A 20453-nucleotide genomic window follows, 5' to 3' on the forward strand; every position below is an offset into this window, starting at 1 on the left:
CAGTGGAAAAAAGCAGCCACGCCTTAATGCTACTTATCACAACAAAGCTAGTCACGTGGTCACCCGAAACCCAGGGTTGCGCGGGAACAAACGCAACTTCTGTACAGCGCAAATAAATTATGCTGCACTTTAGCAATAAATAATACTCTAAAACAAGTGAAGCACTGTTTGCAGACACTAAAACGACGATAGTTTTACACACACACAGGATAACCAACCCGAAGTCTAAGCAAATCTAGCAACGAATCCTATGTGACAAGTTTAAACAAGTCTAACAATTCTATCAGCGAATACTATGGGACAAGTCAACACAAATATAGTGCACACACACCAAACACACGTCTAAGCGACCCGCGTTCAAGACAGTAAACAAACAGCACCTGATCTAGCAATGAATACCACTATAACAACGTTAAAAACAATGAAATAAACACACTTACATACAACTGCAGATTCCTGTAGATAGATCGCTTCTCCTGAATGACTATGTTCCTAAAAGTTTAAATAGCTTACCTGGCGCTGGCCACGCCTTAATGCTACTTATCACAACAAAGCTAGTCACGTGGTCACCCGAAACCGAAACTCAGGGTTGCGCGGGAACAAACGCAACTTCTGTACAGCGCAAATAAATTATGCTGAACTATAGCAATAAATAATACTCTAAAACAAGTGAAGCACTGTTTGCAGACACTAAAACGATGATAGTTTTACACACACACAGGATAACCAACCCGAAGTCTAAGCAAATCTAGCAATGAATCCTACGTGACAAGTTTAAACAAGTCTAACAATTCTATCAGCGAATACTATGGGACAAGTCAACACAAATATAGCGCACACACACCAAACACACGTCTAAGCGACCCGCGTTCAAGACAGTAAACAAACAGCACCTGATCTAGCAATGAATACCACTATAACAATGTTAAAAACAATTAAATAAACACACTTACATACAACTGCAGACTCCTGTAGATAGATCGCTTCTCATGAGGAAGGATTACATCAAGATGTAGATTGGAATGCAGGTGTGAAAAACTTCATATAAATAAAATAGTTCTCACTGTTGCTGCATACTAGTGATTACCCCTCTGCGTGATTTAGTAAAATGTGTGACACAATCTAAGAAATATTTAAGATTCCACACAATTTCGTGATCAGTAATCAAATAAGCAAATTTGTGACATTAACAGTGTTAACACATTTTTTTACAAAAGCACAGGTTTTCTTTTATTAAAGCAGTTCACAAGATGATCTGCAAAAATTCACATGGAGGATCATGATATATCATAATCATGGGGTTTTGCACAAATTTGTCACACAAACTGTTATGCTGATAATATCATTAGTAATGAAAAACTTCCTGATTACTTCCATAACCTCCGTTCCCTGATGGAGGGAGAGCCAGAGACACCTCTGATCTTTGATAAAAGGCCAATGTGAATTGGCATGTGGTATTTGCATGCCCCTCCCCCGGACATACGGGTATAAAGGAGGGGGACGTGCATACCGCTCATTCAGGTTTTGTGCTGAGGAGCCGAGAATAAGGTCCCGGCCATTTCAGCGGGTAGTTTCGCGTTGTGGCAGGAGGTACACAATGTCTCGTTCCCTCCATCAGGGAACGGAGGTTACGGAAGTTACCAGGATGTTCCTTATCTCCACTCACTCGACTTTGTGTCGATCTAGTGACACTAGGGGTCCCCTACAAAAATGCCACAACTAGGTGAACTGGGTTACGTGGATCGGCGGTGCGAGATGGGCAGACTGCTATGTGCTGCATAGCCAACGGCCAGCACGTAACCTCCACTGATGCTAGTATGAGTGTCAAACAGCCCTTTTGGGGACAAGTCGACTACCCAAAGGATAAAGACAGGTTTGTCCTAGTCGTGCCTCTCTTCTCTGTTTTTTCTTTTTCTCCCCAGAAAAAGAGAGAATTCGCCAACCAAATCTCGACGGTGCGAGATGGGCAGTGCTTGCAGGTTCACCACTTGGTCCCTGAATGAGGCCATGGGAACCTTGGGCACATAGCCCGGTCGGGGTCTCAGGATCACAAGAGTAGCCCTGACAGGGAACGCTTGCAGGTCCCCAACCCTCTTGATGGAGGTGAGCGCTGTCAGTAGGGCAGTCTTCAAGGAGAGAGCCTTAAGCTCAACTGACTATAAGGGATTGAAGGGAGGCCCTCGCAGGCCTTGCAGGACTATGGAGAGGTCCTATGAGGGAACGAGGCGTGGCCCGGAGGGATTCAACCTCCTAGCGCCTCTCAGGAACCTGATAATTAGGTTGTGCTTCCCTAAAGACTTGTCGTACACTGTGTCGTGGTGTGCAGCTATGGCCGCTACGTACACCTTCAAGGTGGAGGGGGACAGCCATCCCTCCAACCTCTCCTGCAGAAAGGAAAGCACTGAGCCGACTGCGCATCTCTGGGGTCTTCGTGTTGGGAAGAACACCACTTAACGAACAGACGCCACTTTAAGGCATACAGGCACAACCTAGAGGGGGCCCTAGCGTGAGTGTGCATGCCAGATGGTGGCCCGTCCCTGAGAAAGAAGGTCCTTCCTCAGGGGAATTTACCAGGGAGGGGCTGACGCGAGGAGCATGAGGTCAGAGAACCAAGTCTGGGTGGGCCAGTAGGGAGCCACTAAGGTTACGTGCTCCTCGTCCTCCCTGACCTTGTACAGGGTCTGTGCAAGCAGGCTCAATGGGGGAACGCTTACTTGTGTAGTCCAGGTGGCCAGCTGTGTGCCAACACGTCTATACTGATGGGAGCCTCGGTCAGGGCGTACCAGAGTGGGAAATGGGAGGATTCTGGAGAGTTGAACAGGTCTACCTGTGCCTGCCCGTATTGACTCCAGATTAGCTGAACCACCTGAGGGTGGAGTCTCCACTCTCATTTGCGGGTGACCTATAATCGACAGCGCGTTTGCCGTGGTGTTGTGGTCACCTGGGATGTGAGTGGCTTGCAGCAACTTGAGGTGCTGCTGACTCCAGAGGAGGAAACGGCAGGTGAGTTGTGACATGCGAGGGGAGCATAACCCACCTTACATATATATATTGATATATGTTACCGTCGCCGTGTTGTCTGTTCGAACCAACATGCACTTGCCCTGGATCAATGGCCGGAACCTCCGCAGGGTGAGCAGTATTTCCAACAACTCGAGGCAGTTGATGTGCCAACATAGCCATGGGCCCGTCGCATACAGAGCCCCAGCCTGTCTTGGAGGTGTCGGTTGTAACCATGATGCGCATGGAGACCTGTTGGAAACTTTTTTTTAGGGGTACCGCTGCCCGTAGAAATACAAGGTTGTTCCAAGGGCTGAAAAGGCAGCAACAGATCGGCATGATGGCCACGTGATGTGTCCCGTGGCTCCATGCCCATCTCGGGACTTGAGTCTGGAGCCAGTACTGAAGTGGTCTCGTATGAATCAACCAGAGCGGTGTGGCCACTTTGACATTTGCCCCAGGAGCCTCTGAAATAGTTTCAGTGACACCGCGGTCTTCTGTCTGAACGCCTTCAGACAGGTCAGCAGTGACTGGGCGCGCTCATTCGTGAGGCGCGCCGTCATCAAGACCGGGAAACCGGGAAAAGAGATGCTCTGAACCGGGAGGAGCTTTCTCTTTTCCCAGTTGACCCTAAGCCCTAGCCTGCAAAGGTGCATAAGCACCAGGTCCCTGTGTGCACACAACACATCCCGAGAGTGAACTAAGATTAGCCAGTCATCGAGGTAGTTGAGAATGCGGACGCCCACTTCCCTTAACGGGGTAAGGGCAGCCTCTGCGACTGTCATGAAGACGCGGGGGGACAAAGATAGGCTGAAAGGGAGGACTTTGTACTGGTACGCCCGACCCTCGTATGCAAACCGCAGGAAGGGTCTGTGTCGAGGTAGAATCGAGACGTGGAAGTACGCGTCCTTCAAGTCTACCAGCGTGAACAATCTTGATGCCGGAGACTTGCTAGAACGTACCTTAGCGTCAGCATCTTGAACGGGAGTCGGTGTAAAGCTCGGTTCAGAACTCGTAATTCCAAGATTGGCCACAACCCACTGCTTTTTGCTCTTCATCTCGGCTGGAGGGACAGGCTCTATCGCATGCTTCCGTAGAACGGTGGCAATTTCCATGCGCAAGATGGTGGCGTTCTCGCCCTTCACCATGGTGAAGTGGATGTCGGCAAACCTGGGCGGGCGCCTGGCAAACTGAATCGCGTAGCCGAGTTGGACGGTCCGGGTTAGCCATCGCGACAGGTTGGAAAGCGCGAGCCACGCGTCAAAGCTCCGGCCGAGTGGGACCAGGGGAACAATTTTGTCAGACGTACCGGCTGGTGTGGCCTCGCTGCAGGGCCACACTTTTCTTACAAGCGAGCCATTGATAACATTTTCACAAGTGGACACAAGTGGACTCGGCATAGCCATTGACCAGGAAAATAAAAATGGCACCATGTCAAAAAGTTTGCCGACTGCTGATGTACAATTTAAAATTATTATGTTCATATGTACATCACTTTGCATTTATGTGACAGCTGAATGGTGAACACCCCCTAATAAGTCATTGTAAGAAAAAAACTTGGGGTGTCGAGTATATGATTTGCATGCAACAATAAACAAGGAGGAAATACAGACATTATTTAAAATTTTTTGAGCAAGCAAATTGTTGCATGTTGTTTCTGAGAGTTCCAGTACCCTAGGATCGAACTCATTATGACGATAAGTAGTCTCCGAAGTGTCATGCACAACGAGCCACGTGATAAGATACACGGATTGTCGGTCTCAGAAGCGGAGGCACCTGAGACTTGTCCTCCACCACCCGGATTGAGGTGAGTAACCATGCCACCATGAGGACCTAGTTGGAATTGGGCATTCTAAATTGGGAGAAAAGTGGATTAAAAAAAAGTAAACCCTCTCATCCCTGCTAAAGATGGTTTTGAAGACTCACTGAAGTTTGAGGTTACCAGCTCACAGATTAACAAATAGCCAGTTCTCGTTCACAGCTGAGGCCAGTGCTCAAAACAATAGGAGAACTCAGTTATGTTTGCGATAATTAAATATATGTGTTTAAACTGTAAATCATGTGATGATTTACAGTTCAAATCATGGTCCGTGTAAATCATGGTCCGTGCAGTCAGTTCTTTTTAAACAATATTCATCAATATTCTCGTAAGGGGCTGAATTCAGAAAGGCACAATCTCTCATTAACAAAGACCTTGGTAATGTGTTCGTATGAATATGTAGAGCCAAGAAATGGGATAAGACGAATCTAAGTAGATTATAGGAAGTCTCTTTCTCTTTATCAATGTCATTGATCATACACCCTCTGCAATAGCAGCTACTCATGAAACACTTTAAGGGGAAACAAATGCTCTTGAAATGTGGACAAATCACGTTCCATTTCATTAAACTGATTTCATCCTTAATTACACAATAATTATGCAATACTACAGTATAGAGGCATGGCAGTGTGACAGACAAAACCTGACTGAGCCAAAACCACTTTTCTTTGATTTCATATTTCAAATGAATAAAATATAAATGTCAGCCTCATGAAACCTGTATATATTGATGGGCAGTAGTGAAACTATTCACCTAACTACATTTCTGAGTAGCAAGGTGGTGGCTATTTTGAAAATCAAGTAACTTTCCAGTAGCAAAGCTATATTTTTGACTAGGTTGTGGCACAGTGTTGAGAAAAGCTACACCGCTACATCATGCCTTGTAACCGATATTTATTATCGCCAGTTTTGAATCAAAACTAAAGATGTCCGATCACAAAGAAATCGATCACCTGATTCCGTTTTTTTAAATGAATTAGTCACATGTGACAGGAAAGCATTCTGAATTGGTTTGCGATTCAATTTAAAGGCCTCAGAAAGCTTGTGCACGCGCTGCTGAATCATTTTTGCACACTTATTTTATAATATGGAAAATAAAGATAATCCTGGTTGCAGTGGATCTACAATCAATGGAAACGAAACCTGCAAATGCGTCCTATCATTTTCCAGTGATGAAGAAAGTTTTTAAGTTCAACACGTTTGCAGCTTTGAAATGACTTCTGCAGGTAAATACATTTAAAAACCAAAAGAGTATCAAAACACGCATTGTTATTGCCCAGATGTGCTTTCTCTCTCTCTCTCTCTTACACACACACACACACACACACACACACACACACACACACACACACACACACACACACACACACAAAGAATTTGGCCTCTGATAATATATCCCATAATTCTGTGTCTAGCTTCTGTATTTCTGTATCATATAGATGAATATATAGATGAATAGTATACTGTATGTACACAGAGTTTTATACAGGAATGAGCAAATGAAATAATGTTTAAATGGGTATGGGTTTGTAGAGGTAGTTGTCTAAATCTGAAAAATAAAATGTAAAAATAACACATGGGTTTGTATAAGTAGCACGTCTAAATATGAATTTACATGTTTGTTTGTTTTTGTTTGTTTTTTACGTGCACATACCAGTATGTATTGCACCATACTGTATACTTGTATACTGTATTGCACTAAATTGTAATTTACTGTACCTTGGCTTTGATAAACATCTTGTGAATATGTCTTTTAGATAATTTGTCTATGACTTCTTTTTGATGCATTTTCAATGTAAACATACTTAGTCGCATTACTTACTTACTTACAAAATGATGTAGAATAGTGCAGACCAAAACCATAACCAAAATTTCCAAACTGATTTAATAGAATAAATGTTACTCTCTATATAATTTTGCAGACTGACTTTTTCATGCTGCTTTCTAAGTTTCGATGCAGTTTCCTGGTGAAATGAACCAGGTGCTACAACAACTGTGCATTTTATTCATTGTCACAAATCATGAGTACAATTGTTGATTACTGTATGTCTTTATAAAAAAAAGTAGATAAATCAAAACCCCCCGCTATGTTCTGATATCATAACACTTTAACTTTTAACGTATGATTTGAAAAACAATGTATTGTAACACTTTTATTACAGACCACCTACACATACACACTTATTCCTGGCACATTAGCTTGTTTGGTGCTCACCTGATAGAGTGTTGGATTTGACAATCATGGTTCGCGTACAGCTAAAGAAAGTGGCATGTAATGTCATGGTTGCTTCAGTAAATGTGTTTTTGTTTTTTTTCAAATTTGCATTTTAAAACACTATCGGTTCGTTAAGGGTAAGGATGTCTGTTTTGTTAAAACCTCAGTTATCTTTTCAGTCACTATCGGTTAGGTTTAGGGTACATTTTAAGGTAGGGAGGTACATTTTACTTATTAAAACCTCCTTCTAAAATTCACCTTAAAATTCTTGTCTGATTACAACCTCATTCCACTCGGATTTGGCGCCCCCTCCCCCCCACTGGACATTTCACTTTCAAATTGCAGCCAACGTTCAATGAAACATGTCATTTCAGTTTTTTAAAAACATTGCAATACTCGTGTAATGAGACCAGGCTGAACATTTCTGATTGTAACTCATCCTAGAGCTTTTAAGCAGCATCCACCAAACTCGGCACAGACCTCAGACTGTTCTGACTCACATTGCTATGTCTTTTCTAACTGATCATACTAACGGTTTTCCAAAAAATCCTGCAAATCTCATAGATTAACATTAACGAACTGTTCAAACTGGCCAAGACTATTCCAACGCTAACTGCCAAAATTTCAAATGTAAACAAACCCACACAAGGCCTTTAACCAAAGTCTTTCTAGCAAGTCAGTCCACTGGCGGCCATCTTTGGAACGCTCCTGGGAGGTCCTTCAGTCATGGCAGTGCAGCTCCTATCTACATGAATGGAGAAAGACCAAAATCTCAAGATGCAATTGGTCAAGATTGCGATCAAAGAACATATTTCAAATCAGCAATAAAATCAATACTGGTATCATAAATTGTGATTCTTTACCTCAGATTACTCTAAAAACTAAACTTTACCGGCTTGTATCGCTAATGCGCATGCACGTTCTAAAGTAGATTGACAGGCAATGTCTGTTTCTAAAAGGTTATTGGCTCTTTTAACTGTAATGCAGGACTTCCTTTCTACTTCCGTTGACTGTTGAGCGCTCAAAGCTCCTTGGTTGAGCATTCCAATTTCTCCCATTCGTTTTAATAGTAGTGGATCATCTCTGATAAATAATCTCTGCTTTAACTGCTTTAAATGTCTATTTCTTCATTCTATCTATCTTTAACTTTCAAAATTATTTAATTTTTGTTTTCTTTCAGACAAGGATTTGTCAAGCAAACATCAAAGTTTCATACTGATATACTTCCACATTTTAAGTAGTCTACTATTTTCACTAACTTCTATAAAAAAAAAAAAAATAAATAAACACACATTTCCTTGTAAAACAAGCATTATTATGCCATTGCATGAGCATTTCCATAAAGAACAAAAAAAAAAATCCTCCTAGACAAGAGTAAAATGTTAAAGTGTGCAAATATCTGCCTAATATATCTGGCATAGTTACGCTCTCTATACTTGTCTTGATTGCTGAACAGTTACACAGTCAGAAGGGACATAAATTCAATATTTATTCAGCACTTTTGAACGGCCTCCGATGGCTTTTGTTGGGTGATCTAATTAATAAAATAATATGTTTATTTTCTAGGTTCAGGTTCCCAAGAATAGTCACAGCGACTAAGAGAATATTTATTTCCATTTGGGACTAGGGCTTGTGTTTATTTTTATTCTTATGCTGGCGGCTTTGTAGTTTGCGTGGCTTCCCAGCATGGCATTTCCACTGAGAGCAAGGCCACATTTCAATATCTCCTGTGAGAATAGTTTACTTTATTGTCTGCTCTCAAGAGCTAATGCTGCTCAAGGAGAGAATTCATCTATTTATTAAGAAACCCTCCAGCAATGAGAGGCGTTTTTGAGCACTTAAAGAGATGTGAGTGTAGTGGTTGCACATACATTGTCTCTTATATAAACAAGTAAACAGGTAAAATGTTGCAATACAGTGCCTATATTACATAGATTATATTAGTATAGTTAATTACTATCAAATTAACAAGAGCAATGTGTACAGTACAAGCTGCTCGGATAATTACACATTAATTGCATGTTGCTGTCAGTATTGAAATTGCACTGCAACATGAACTCTAATGTAATATGTGAAGATTTATACATTTAAAGGAAAATGTTAGTGTACAGTATTTACACACAGCATAATGACCACCATCATGGCATTGGTAGCCAAAATGTACAGTAACACGCACATTAAAGTGGGCCTGTATTCCTCATACTGTGAGGGTCATTCCTCCAGTCTGGTGACAATTAAGTCCCTAGCAGGATTTGGGATATAGATGCAGACTTCAGATTGGTGTTGTCACTGATGACATGCCTGCCAAAACTCCACATGCCTTCAGTGTTTATTCAAGAACTACCTAGCTTTTATTTAGATAAACAAACTTGTGTTTAGCATTTAGCCTGTATGATTTATAAAATATAAAACATGTCCCTTTAATGATGAAACATAAAAATGTATTAAAGGCATGCCTTAAGAAAAATTTGCTTTAACAAGTGTATCAAGAATGAATATATATATATATATATATATATATATATATATATTATATATATATATATATTTTTTTATTTTTTTTTTTTTTTTTTATTGAATATTCATGGAATTACATCATTTGTGTGAAACTTAATAATAACAGAAGATTGTTTGGATTCAATTTCATTAAAAAAAGCTGGCAACATTTGGGGTAAAATGCCCCCAAGGGGGTTAAAGTGATATTGTGTAGATAAAGGAACAATAGAGCTAAATTTGTCAACTTATAAATACTTTTAAGACACCAAGATGCTTTTTTATGAATAACAATACTCATAAGTGTTTTTTTTTTTTTTTTTTTTTTTAATAACTATACTTCAGGAAAGGCTGCATAATGTCTTGTTCGTTTCAAACACATTTAACATTTTATAACTTCTCAAGTATTCTATAAACAAATGAATATCCATTGTGATTGGATCAGTCTACGTGGGAGCTCAATTTGAACATTTTTCATAACAAATCAATTTGCGTGGGGTAACAACAAAAAAGTGTTTTATAGGGGCCTTTAGCCCCTGCAACAGGGGGGGCTTTTTACCCCAAACACCATCCTTTCACTTACTGGACAGTCATTGAAAAACGTTTGATTTACTGTTGAACCAAACTGAAAATTACAAATTAATATTGTGTCTTAAAATAAATGTGATAATCTATAGGTATTTTCTTTAGCTACTTAGCCTACATAAAATAGATTACATTATTAATATCATGATTAGCCCCATTGTACCCTATATTTAAAAGTATGTTTCATTTTACAAAAGTTTCATATCTGAAAAGTCACAGAATTTCCTACAATCTACAATCAGATATTTGATTAAAAAAAAACTCCTAATAAAAATATTGATTTAATCACACTGCTACAATTTAAAACATTCATCTGAACTTGTATTAAAATGTATATTCGTGTATATGGCTGAGAGTACTTTTGAATATCGTCATAAAACTGCTCCCTAAATGCCTCCAGTAACGTTAAAACAATCTGTTCATCCGTGAGCTGACACACTGAAATGAAACACTGCTTTAATGGATAGATGCAGTTCATCTCAGCCAAAAGGGGGCGCTGTTGAGTTTCCAAAGCACAGTGTGTCTGGCACTAAATAAATAAATAACATACACATTAAAACAACATAAAGAAGCGTAGTCTGAGAGAATCATGCGAACGTTTTAATTGGTTTAGTTACATCCGCGATTAATGGCAATATCCACGGTTTAATGATTCCTCAACAATGAATTGTCTGGATTATTAGGAATTAATCGGATGTCTCAAACGCAACACGACAAGAATAGACTTGAAGTGTTTCTTCATGAAAATATACATATAGGCCTACAATTGCACATTATTAATGGCACACATATAATAGGCTAATTAGTAATGAATCTTCTATTGTGGAGTAATTAAGAATAATTAATATCATTATATTTTAAAATTTAAATAACCGGACAATGTTTTTTTTTTTTCTTCTTCTTCTTTTAGGAAATATATCATAAGGCTATATAACGTTAGAAACACTTCAAATTAAAGAAACGTGAGAAACACGTCCATCAATGAAAAGATGAGCAAAAGCTTTACATGATGTCAGTTCATAAAGAGTTAAATTGGTCCTTCAGCTCTCTGGCAGTTCTGACAGTTCGGAAAACTTTTGTTTCTTCTCTAGTATGTAAATTAACCCTCTGATACAGCGAGCCTATTGGCTACGAGTCCGAGTCAATTTCGTATTTCAAACCTGACGTCAGGGCGGCTATAAAACTCAGCATTGCTTTTATACTCCTATGCTCGGTGATCCTTTAAAAACTCTTGAACAAGCCCGGAGTACTTTTTTTTTTTCTTCCAGCCAAGCATCCAATTGCCAATCACATACATGTTACGATCTTCATATCTACGAAACTTTTGAGAAAAAAAAAGAAAAGAAAGAAAGAACGAACGAAAAGAAAAAGAGCCGAAGCCATGCAGTGTTAAATGTTGGCAACTCAAACGCGTCGATACTCGCGTGCAAAGAGAGAGCAACCAGAGACGCGCGCGCTCTTGCGTCCGTGCGCGAGAGGCGAAAAGGCGTCCATTTAAAACCAATAAATCCGCGCACGACAGCCCCTTTCTTTGCTTTTGAAGAATTAAATAAAGAAATCAAGCTGGCTCACGCTGTCTCAAACCCGACCACTTTGACAGCTGCTCTTCACCCCCTTTGGAGGACTGTCAACAGCAAAAGGATGGCATCAGAACTGGCAATGAGCAGCTCCGACCTGCCCACCAGTCCCCTGGCCATGGAATATGTTAATGACTTCGATCTGATGAAGTTTGAAGTGAAAAAGGAGCCGGTGGAGCCCGATCGCAGCATCAGCCAGTGCAGCCGCCTGATCGCCGGGGGATCCTTGTCTTCCACCCCGATGAGCACACCTTGCAGCTCGGTTCCCCCTTCCCCAAGCTTCTCGGCGCCCAGCCCGGGCTCCGGGAGCGAGCAGAAGGCGCACCTGGAGGATTTCTACTGGATGACCGGCTACCAGCAGCAGCTCAACCCGGAGGCGCTGGGCTTCAGCCCCGAGGACGCGGTGGAGGCGCTCATCAACAGCACGCACCAGCTCCAGAGCTTCGACGGCTATGCTAGAGGGCAGCAGTTCACCGGCGCGGCCGGGACGGGAGGCGCGATGCCCGGGGAGGAGATGGGCTCCGCCGCAGCGGTGGTCTCCGCAGTCATCGCCGCCGCCGCAGCGCAGAACGGTGCACCGCACCACCACCACCACCATCACCATCACAACCACCACCCCGCCGGGCACCATCCGACGCCCGGGGTGCAGTCCAACGGCAACTCCTCCAACCACCACCAGCACATGCACCTGGACGACCGCTTCTCGGACGAGCAGTTGGTGACCATGTCCGTGCGCGAGCTCAACCGGCAGCTCCGGGGGGTCAGCAAAGAGGAGGTGATCCGACTCAAACAGAAGAGGAGAACCCTCAAAAACAGAGGCTATGCCCAGTCGTGTCGCTACAAGCGGGTCCAGCAGAGGCACGTCCTGGAGGGCGAGAAGAGCCAGCTCGTGCAGCAGGTGGACCACCTCAAGCAGGAGATCTCCAGACTGGTGCGCGAGAGAGACGTGTACAAAGAAAAATACGAGAAGCTCATCAGCAGCGGCTTCCGAGAAAACGGATCGAGCAGTGACAACAACCCGTCGTCCCCGGAGTTTTTCATGTGAGTTTACCGGCACTTAATAGAGCAGCGATTTGGCCCGGTGAAACGGTGCAAAAGTTTCGCACGCGCTTAATTCGAAAGCGTTTTGTTGGATGGAGCGCGCGCGGGGCAATGACTTTTTGTTTCTTCTTTTTTTTTTTTTTGCAATATTCAGATAACGTTTAAATTTAAACCAATAACGAAGAAATCGATCTTTAGGGGTTTAGCATTACATAGCATTTGCTTTACAGTTTTGGACAATAGCCGGGTTGTGTTTTCTTTCGAATCTGTAATATTTGAGCGATATGTCCCATGTTGTCCTTTATGCCTCCAGTTGCATAACTTTTAAGTTAACAGTTTTTGTCAAGTTTAAGTGACCACACACTCATTTGAATGCATCGAGAAGTGGTTGAACTAGACACTCGACGTGAAATTGTTTTTCATTCTGAACCACATCACATTTTATGTTGGAAACAACTCATTCAATAATGTATTTATTTATGTATACAATGATGGATCCCACATGCTGGTCATGTTGGCTGACGATTTGATGGTTTGTTTGTTTCATTTGAACGAACTGTACTGAGTTGCTCCGACATTATGTTCATTTTCTCATTGTCCGGTCTTGTCCACTTTTTTGGGTCTCTCGGCAAAAAAGTGTCTGACATCTATTCATCCTCACTTCGTCTCCATGAATCCTGCTACAAACTACTGTCATTTTTGTACAGCAGGTACACTTGTAGTTATAAACAGTGGATTTATGTTTTGGGATGAAGAAGGTTCTCTGTATGTTATCGTTTTTTATATTTTGTTTATTTTTTCCTGATCGGATGAAGAGACATTTATCAAACCCTACTGAAACAATTGTGATACACTTAAACTGTGAAAAGATTTTCAATGCGAACATATCTGTCACTCAGATTATTGCTTATAGCAATAAAATATGGTTAAATTAGCTATTTCGAACTGTTCAATGGACTAAAGTGTTTATAATTATTCTCATTAAAGAGAAGTATATTGTATTTCAGTGAAAAATAAAGAGTATGTTTTTGCACGCGCTCGAAATACTGCACTCAAAATTGTAATTTCAGGATTTTTTATATACATATATAAATCACAGTAATATAAATGGCTGAATATATAAATATTTGGGGAGCTCGAGCTTTAAAAATTTTAATCGCATCAGGTGGGTCATTAAATAATTTACAATAACTTGTAATACCAGCTGACATGTGCATCACATACAATATTTTAATAGCCTGTTTGATTTCGATTTATTGCCAAATATTGATTGTTAAAAAAAATTGAGCATTGTTATAGTTCATCAATAAATATTAAATATGTAAAAACAAATGCTCTGTTGTCATGTTATTAATTAGATAACGCCTCATCTTCGTAAATATGACACTCTATTTTAATACAGTATTTTATATTAGAGACTGACTGGAAAATGCAATAAGAGTATTTTGTTAGCCTATCTTTTTATTTTATTATTATTATTATTATTATTATTTTATATATATATATAGTTTTGATGAAACTTCACGATTTCACTTGTTGCCGCGTGACAGTTCGCGCCGGTTGCACGAGACGAACGAAACAAAGCCTTAAATCTTATTAAATCGGATTTATCTAAATGTAATTTAGCTAATATAGTTTAAAGTTAAAATTGTTTTAATATGAAAGAAGATTATCGTAAGCTCATCTAATTGTATAGGCTACTGTAACATTTTCAGAAAATAATCATAAAGGCGCATGAAGACTATTTAGCCTAGCCAATTTGTTTTACTACAAAAAACGTATATTGAAATAAGCAGTTGATTTTGGTGGAAAATCTAACTTTTTCACCATTTCCGTATTACTATTATTATAATTATTTTCCGTTTAATTTTTCTTAAAAAATAAATAAAATGCCTGACATGCAGTTGAAACACTGCTCTTATCGCACACAATCAGTGGCGTTTCACAGTTAATCATTCATTTAAGGAGAGTTTAATCTTCATTTTAATAACAGGGGATGTTGTGCAAGCAGACTGTGGACAACTGAACATATTAGCCACTAAATCACTTTTTGCATCCAAATGAACAGAAACCTGTCTGGTCAGGTGGATAAAATATAGAGATTGCTTTAGGTAAGTCTTGCTATCATGTTACACTCCAGCAGACTATTAACAATAGGCAAAGTGACCTTCATTCATTTTCCACCAATTTTGTCTAATGTAAACAGTCTTATTAGTAAGGCTAACTGGTAGGAAATATCTATAATTGCCTTTTTTAACTCAGAATTCATCAAATAACACAAAAAAATATTGTCTTGAGCGTTTTAGAAGTGTGTTTCTTTCCAGAACACTGGGCAAAATGCACAACTTCACTACTTTTATTGACATTTGTTTTTATTTTATTTTGTTTTCTTTTTCATTGTATGTTGTAGACATCATAACCTCCACCATCCATCATCCACCAACCACTCATGAACATTCTAACAACTAGTCACCAAATCACTTTCTATTACTTGCTTTCTCCTTCTGTCTCTGTATATCTTCCCTTGTCTCACTTTTTCTCCGTCATCTTCACTTTCTCTCAAACCATCACTATTATTAGTCTCAGAATAATTTAGAAAAGTGATTCAAACTTCCCCTCTCATCGTCAGAGTAAACAGGATGTGGGCACACAGCTGGAAAGAAGATGAAAAGAATGTTTAAATTCAGGGTGTTCAGTGACAATGTAGTGGCTCATAAGCACAATGACCATTTGAATATCAACCTGATGACGCACAAACCCTTAAACACCCCGTATTCAGAGCCCATCTTTCACGACAGCCTTCGAGCTCAGGGAAAAGGCTTTAGAGTCCACGCCGTGGAAAACACGATTTCTTGCATGATTAATGGTGGAGAAAAGACTTTGTTTCTGCTCCTTTTAATTGATGAATCATTGGTGATTTTTCCCGGCTGGGGTTAGACTTCCTTTGAGTGGTTACGGTGGCAGTAATTTATGGCTTTTCTGTTTGATGAGGTCAACACGCAAAACTGGTTAATGACATCACCACTATTACTCAGAAGTAGGGAGCACACACTTTTCCACTGCGATTGTTGAAGAGGGCATATTAATTCATAAGTGCAAATAAGACTTCAATAAAACAATAAACCAGCATCCTCACTGATATTTTTTGAAAATAATCTTACAGCTCAAACTATATGTAGACCTTTGTATTGGCATCTTAAGGCAAAGAAAGGAAAAAACGAAAAAGAAACACTGGTCATTCCTACAATTAGATGCTATTTAGTCCACAGTACAAGTTGTGGTATTTACAGTGGCGTCTCAGGGTCATAATACTCTGGTGAGGCACAAACAATTGCTAAACCATTTTACCAATTTTTGAAACATTGATGGATAATTCCAAATGCTGTCATATTGACGTATTGAAGAAACAAGATTTTTTTTTTAGCCTAGTGCATCAGTTTTGACTTCACTCCATCTCTCGCATTCCCACATGCACATACGTTTTCCAGATCTCTGTTGAATAACATTGAGGACAATGGGCAAGCCCCACGCATAGAAAATGAAAACGATTAAAAGGGGCCTAATAGACACATTTTATAAAAACTGAATAAAAATGTCTCCCCTTTTTCTCCCCAATGCACTCTAAGTCCTCGTGGTGGCATAGTGACTCGCTCACTTCAATCCAGGTGGTTGAGGACGAATCTCAGTTGCCTCCGTGTCTGAGACTGTCAATCCACAAAACTTATCACGTGGCTTGTTGAGCGTGTTACCACGGAGACATCCACACACAACTCGCCACAAGCCCACCGAGAGCGAAAAATATTATAGCGACCACGAGGAGGTTACCCCATGTGACTCTACCCTCCCTAGCAACCGGGCCAATTTTGGTTGCTTAGTAGACCTGGCTGGAGTCACTCAGCACACCCTGGATTCTAACTCACGAACTCCAGGGGAGGTAGTCAACATCTTTACTCACAAAATTCATAAATACTGTAACTCATTGGCTGAACTAGATTCAATCGCAGACAGTGGTTCCACATGTTTGAAATGAGTTAAAATGACCATGTACAGTAATTTCAACGTAAATACTTAAAGTAGTGGGAACTGAATCAAGTAAACCCAACAAAATTTAACATGTCAAAATAACTCAAATGAAACTCTGATATGCTAACTAATGAAAGGAAATGTTAATGTTAGAGGGAAGCACTACTGAGTTGTAAGCGTAGCAATTGCTCAATGGATAATACAAGATGCTATATGCTCATAACATATAGAGTAGCTCCGTAACCTAGTCTCAGACTTTACTTACTCTTCACCATGATGGTAACCCCCAAAACTACAGGAACATAACAAAAAATTATTTGAAATCTCAACATAACAAAACATGAAACACTTACAAATCTCCCCCTTTATATTCATCTTTCACAAAGACATATCAAAGAACACATCATTTTTACATTTAGTCTATATGTCAAGTCCCACGTGAAGCATGCTGGGAACTAGAAATCATCTGCCTAGTTTTAGTTGACCAATACAGTGGTATTCAAACTAAAGTTCTATAATTATAAGTAAAGCTGAGCTGTACGTTTATCATCTTTTGCAAAATATATTTTTTTAAGAGTTTAGTGATACATTCTCTCACTAACATGTTCATCTGTGGTTAATGTGTAATTTAACACTGATAGTGGAGGTTTTTTGTTTGTCCCTTGATTTGTGGTCCACCCCATGATACTGTGATCTTTAATCGAAGATAAATGTTATGAAATGACATCACAAACACACCAGAGGTGACATCAGCAATTGAGCAAAATGATTTGGAATTGTTTGAAGTCCATAACTCTTGTTTAATTGATGTTTTCCTTTATTTTGTGGTGATGGTCAAATGTGCTCAAGCATGACATGACCACCCCGTTATGTGTAGGGAAAATTAATGTCATTTTAAAATGTCAATATATTTCTGTTAACAGAAATGATAGAATTTAACATAAGTGTGCACACATGTTTGCTAGATATCAATCACAGTCCATGTACTGGCTGATTTATCCACTAAAAGTCCACCCTGTTTTTTTCTTTAACATGTCCCTTTAATGATGCAACGCAAAGAGACTTTCAAAAGTATGTGCCATTTTTCAAAAATAAAATCTGAAATGTCACTGAGTTCTAGGACTGACTCAAACGACACACACACTGAAACCAGACAAATTCCACTTTATCAGACAATTGATGATGTATGGAAACATATCCTGTTTATCAGATTCTGATGAAAAGCCACATTTCATCTCAGCTTGTGAATGAAGTCACTGGATTTCATTACACACACCGTGTATATTTTCACACCTCAACTCCATAACCGACTTGCGCCTAACTCAAATCACCAAACACATGCAGAAGATCAGGCCTACACACTCAAATGCATATACAGATGCAAACGCATGCAGACAAAATGCACACTCGCTGCGATTCCGCTTAATTCAATCAGCAGTGGGATATCGACACCGTATGTGCCCTAATCATTGGGCGCGGGCAATCCTGATTAGGTTATTACAGATAATATAGTTGTCTTCTGTCACAATATTGGTCTTTTGCATTTGAGGTCAACAATAAGAAATCACAGTTCAACTCATGCATATTGACATTTCAATCATTTACATACAGCAGTGTTACGGGGTAATATCTTTAATCATATCAGACATTGTCTCTGTTGGGTGTCTCTGTTGCTTGGCAGGCACTTTTTTCTCTCAGCCTGAATTAGATATGATTGTCATAACTGCAACGCCTCGTGGAAGGCAAAGAAATATGCAAGTGTCAAATGAGCTTGAGTCAATGTTGTTACAATAATTAAACAGATGCCTTCTGATAACTCATTTTACTTAGCAAATCACTGATTGCTAAACATAATACATTCAAACTGTTTGAGGTACAAGGCCGTCACTGGGTATCCTTGTTATTAAGTACATGTCCAACCTGGTCTCATATAATTAACTTTACTATAACTAAATTTTTGCAAACTGACATTTATGTGCCAAATTTTACATTTCGTCAGAGTTTCTTGGTGAAATTAACACTAGAGGTGCAACAACAACCTCGTTCACAAAAATCAGTAGTACAACAGCTGATTATGACTTTGTAAAGAATTATTTTTTGCACTATTACTCACACTGCAATGTTATGATATCAAAACACTTTTACTACAATGCATCATTTGAAAAACGACACATGGTAATGCTTGTATTACAGCCCACCTACATTTACAAATGTATTCCAACGCAGAAGCTCACGTTAGAGTATTGGACAAACGTAAGAAGAAAGTGTTATTGAATTGACACAAAACGACATGGATGCTTCAGAAAATGTGCTTTTCATGTCACATTTGCAACAACACTATTGGTTAGGTTTAGGTGTTGGTTAAGGGTAAGGATGTCTGTTTCGCTCACCTTGCACTTGCTTTTAGGACACTATTGGTTAGGTTTAGGTTATAGTTTTAGGTTAGCTAGGTATGTTTAGTCATTAAAACCTCCATCTAATATTCACCTTAAAAACCTCGTCTGATTACGACACCAGTTCACTCGCTTTTGGCGCCTCCCGCTGGGTATATCACTGGGAAACTCCAGCCAAACATATAATGAAGCACATCATGATAAATAAAAAAATAAATAAAAATGGCCTATTAGTATCCTTAAGAAGACACAAATTGACATTATTTTGGAACAAAACATATAAATGTCCCTTTAAACTACACAATATGTCCTTCGGGAACAATTATTTACACAAAACGAGTTATACATTTTAATTAGAGGTTTCAAAATGGTCCCCTTGAAGGTCACACCCCAGCGGTGGCCCTTGTACTGTATCTCAAACAGTAGGCTACCTTGAAATATGCAAGTGTCAAGTGAAGTAGATTCAAATTTGTTGAAATATTTTACACAATTGCATTCTGAGAAGATAATTATTATGCAACTACATTTTAAGAAGGTTTAGTGAGGAAATCACTGTTTGCTTTAGATAATATTTAAAATCACATTTGTACACATCCAAAGCGATAAGACTACAGAATTGAATCGCATAACACACCATCATTTAATAGAACAATTCATATTTATTTAGCTGTTTTCCCTATTCTCTGGCCATTTTGTCTTTTGTACACCGTGCCGTTGAAATATTTGTGAAATTGCAACATTTTTCATTGTGCAAGCACAAACACAAGCTCTTTGGTGTTGAATCCCAGCTCATCTGCATGTCTCCACGCTAAACATTTCCATTTAGAGTGATTTAAAGGAGGGAGTTTATGTCTCTTCCATGAGCGTCCATCATAGGCGGACGTGGCCGCCGTCCCCTGCTCCTCTCTCCAGCTCTGTAAACCTGAGTTATAGAACAGCTATTTGAAAAGATAATAATTTAACTTTCCCTCTGCCGTTTTACAAAGGAAATGGATGTGTTTTAGTAGATTGTCTGAGGTATGAGATTCTAGAAGATTTCCATGTGGTATGGGAGAGAGAGCCATGTGCAATGTTAGAGTGTTTGAGTGAAATGAGCCAAGCAAAATATCATTTAGTGGTTTGAAAAATGGATGTGTGAAGTGAGTTCAAGGAATTGTTCAGACAAAAATGAAGAAATAAATCAGACATCACCTACTCAACATCTGGCCATTTGATTTTCTTCTTTAGTGGAACACAAAAGGGGATTAAACAAATTAAGATGTTTCACAGAATGTCGAGGCTGCTCTTTTGTATTCAGTGTGTGTGGA

General features: G+C 39.7%; 1 protein-coding gene across 2 annotated transcripts in view; it reads left to right on the plus strand.

Moving 5' to 3' along the window:
- Window positions 1–11358: 11358 nt before the first annotated feature.
- Window positions 11359–20453, plus strand: part of LOC127640081 (transcription factor Maf-like) — a 139843-nt gene continuing 130748 nt past the window's right edge. Inside the window, exon 1 of one of the 2 annotated variants that reach the window (XM_052122474.1) lies at window positions 11359–12730. In XM_052122474.1, the coding sequence (XP_051978434.1) occupies window positions 11754–12730 (977 nt within the window). In that variant the 5' untranslated portion in view covers window positions 11359–11753. The remainder of the gene's footprint in view (window positions 12731–20453) is intronic. The other variant, XM_052122475.1, reaches the window with a different exon arrangement.

The sequence above is a fragment of the Xyrauchen texanus genome, chromosome 49, assembly GCF_025860055.1.
Source record: "Xyrauchen texanus isolate HMW12.3.18 chromosome 49, RBS_HiC_50CHRs, whole genome shotgun sequence".
In the NCBI taxonomy this organism is placed as follows: Eukaryota; Metazoa; Chordata; class Actinopteri; order Cypriniformes; family Catostomidae; genus Xyrauchen; species Xyrauchen texanus.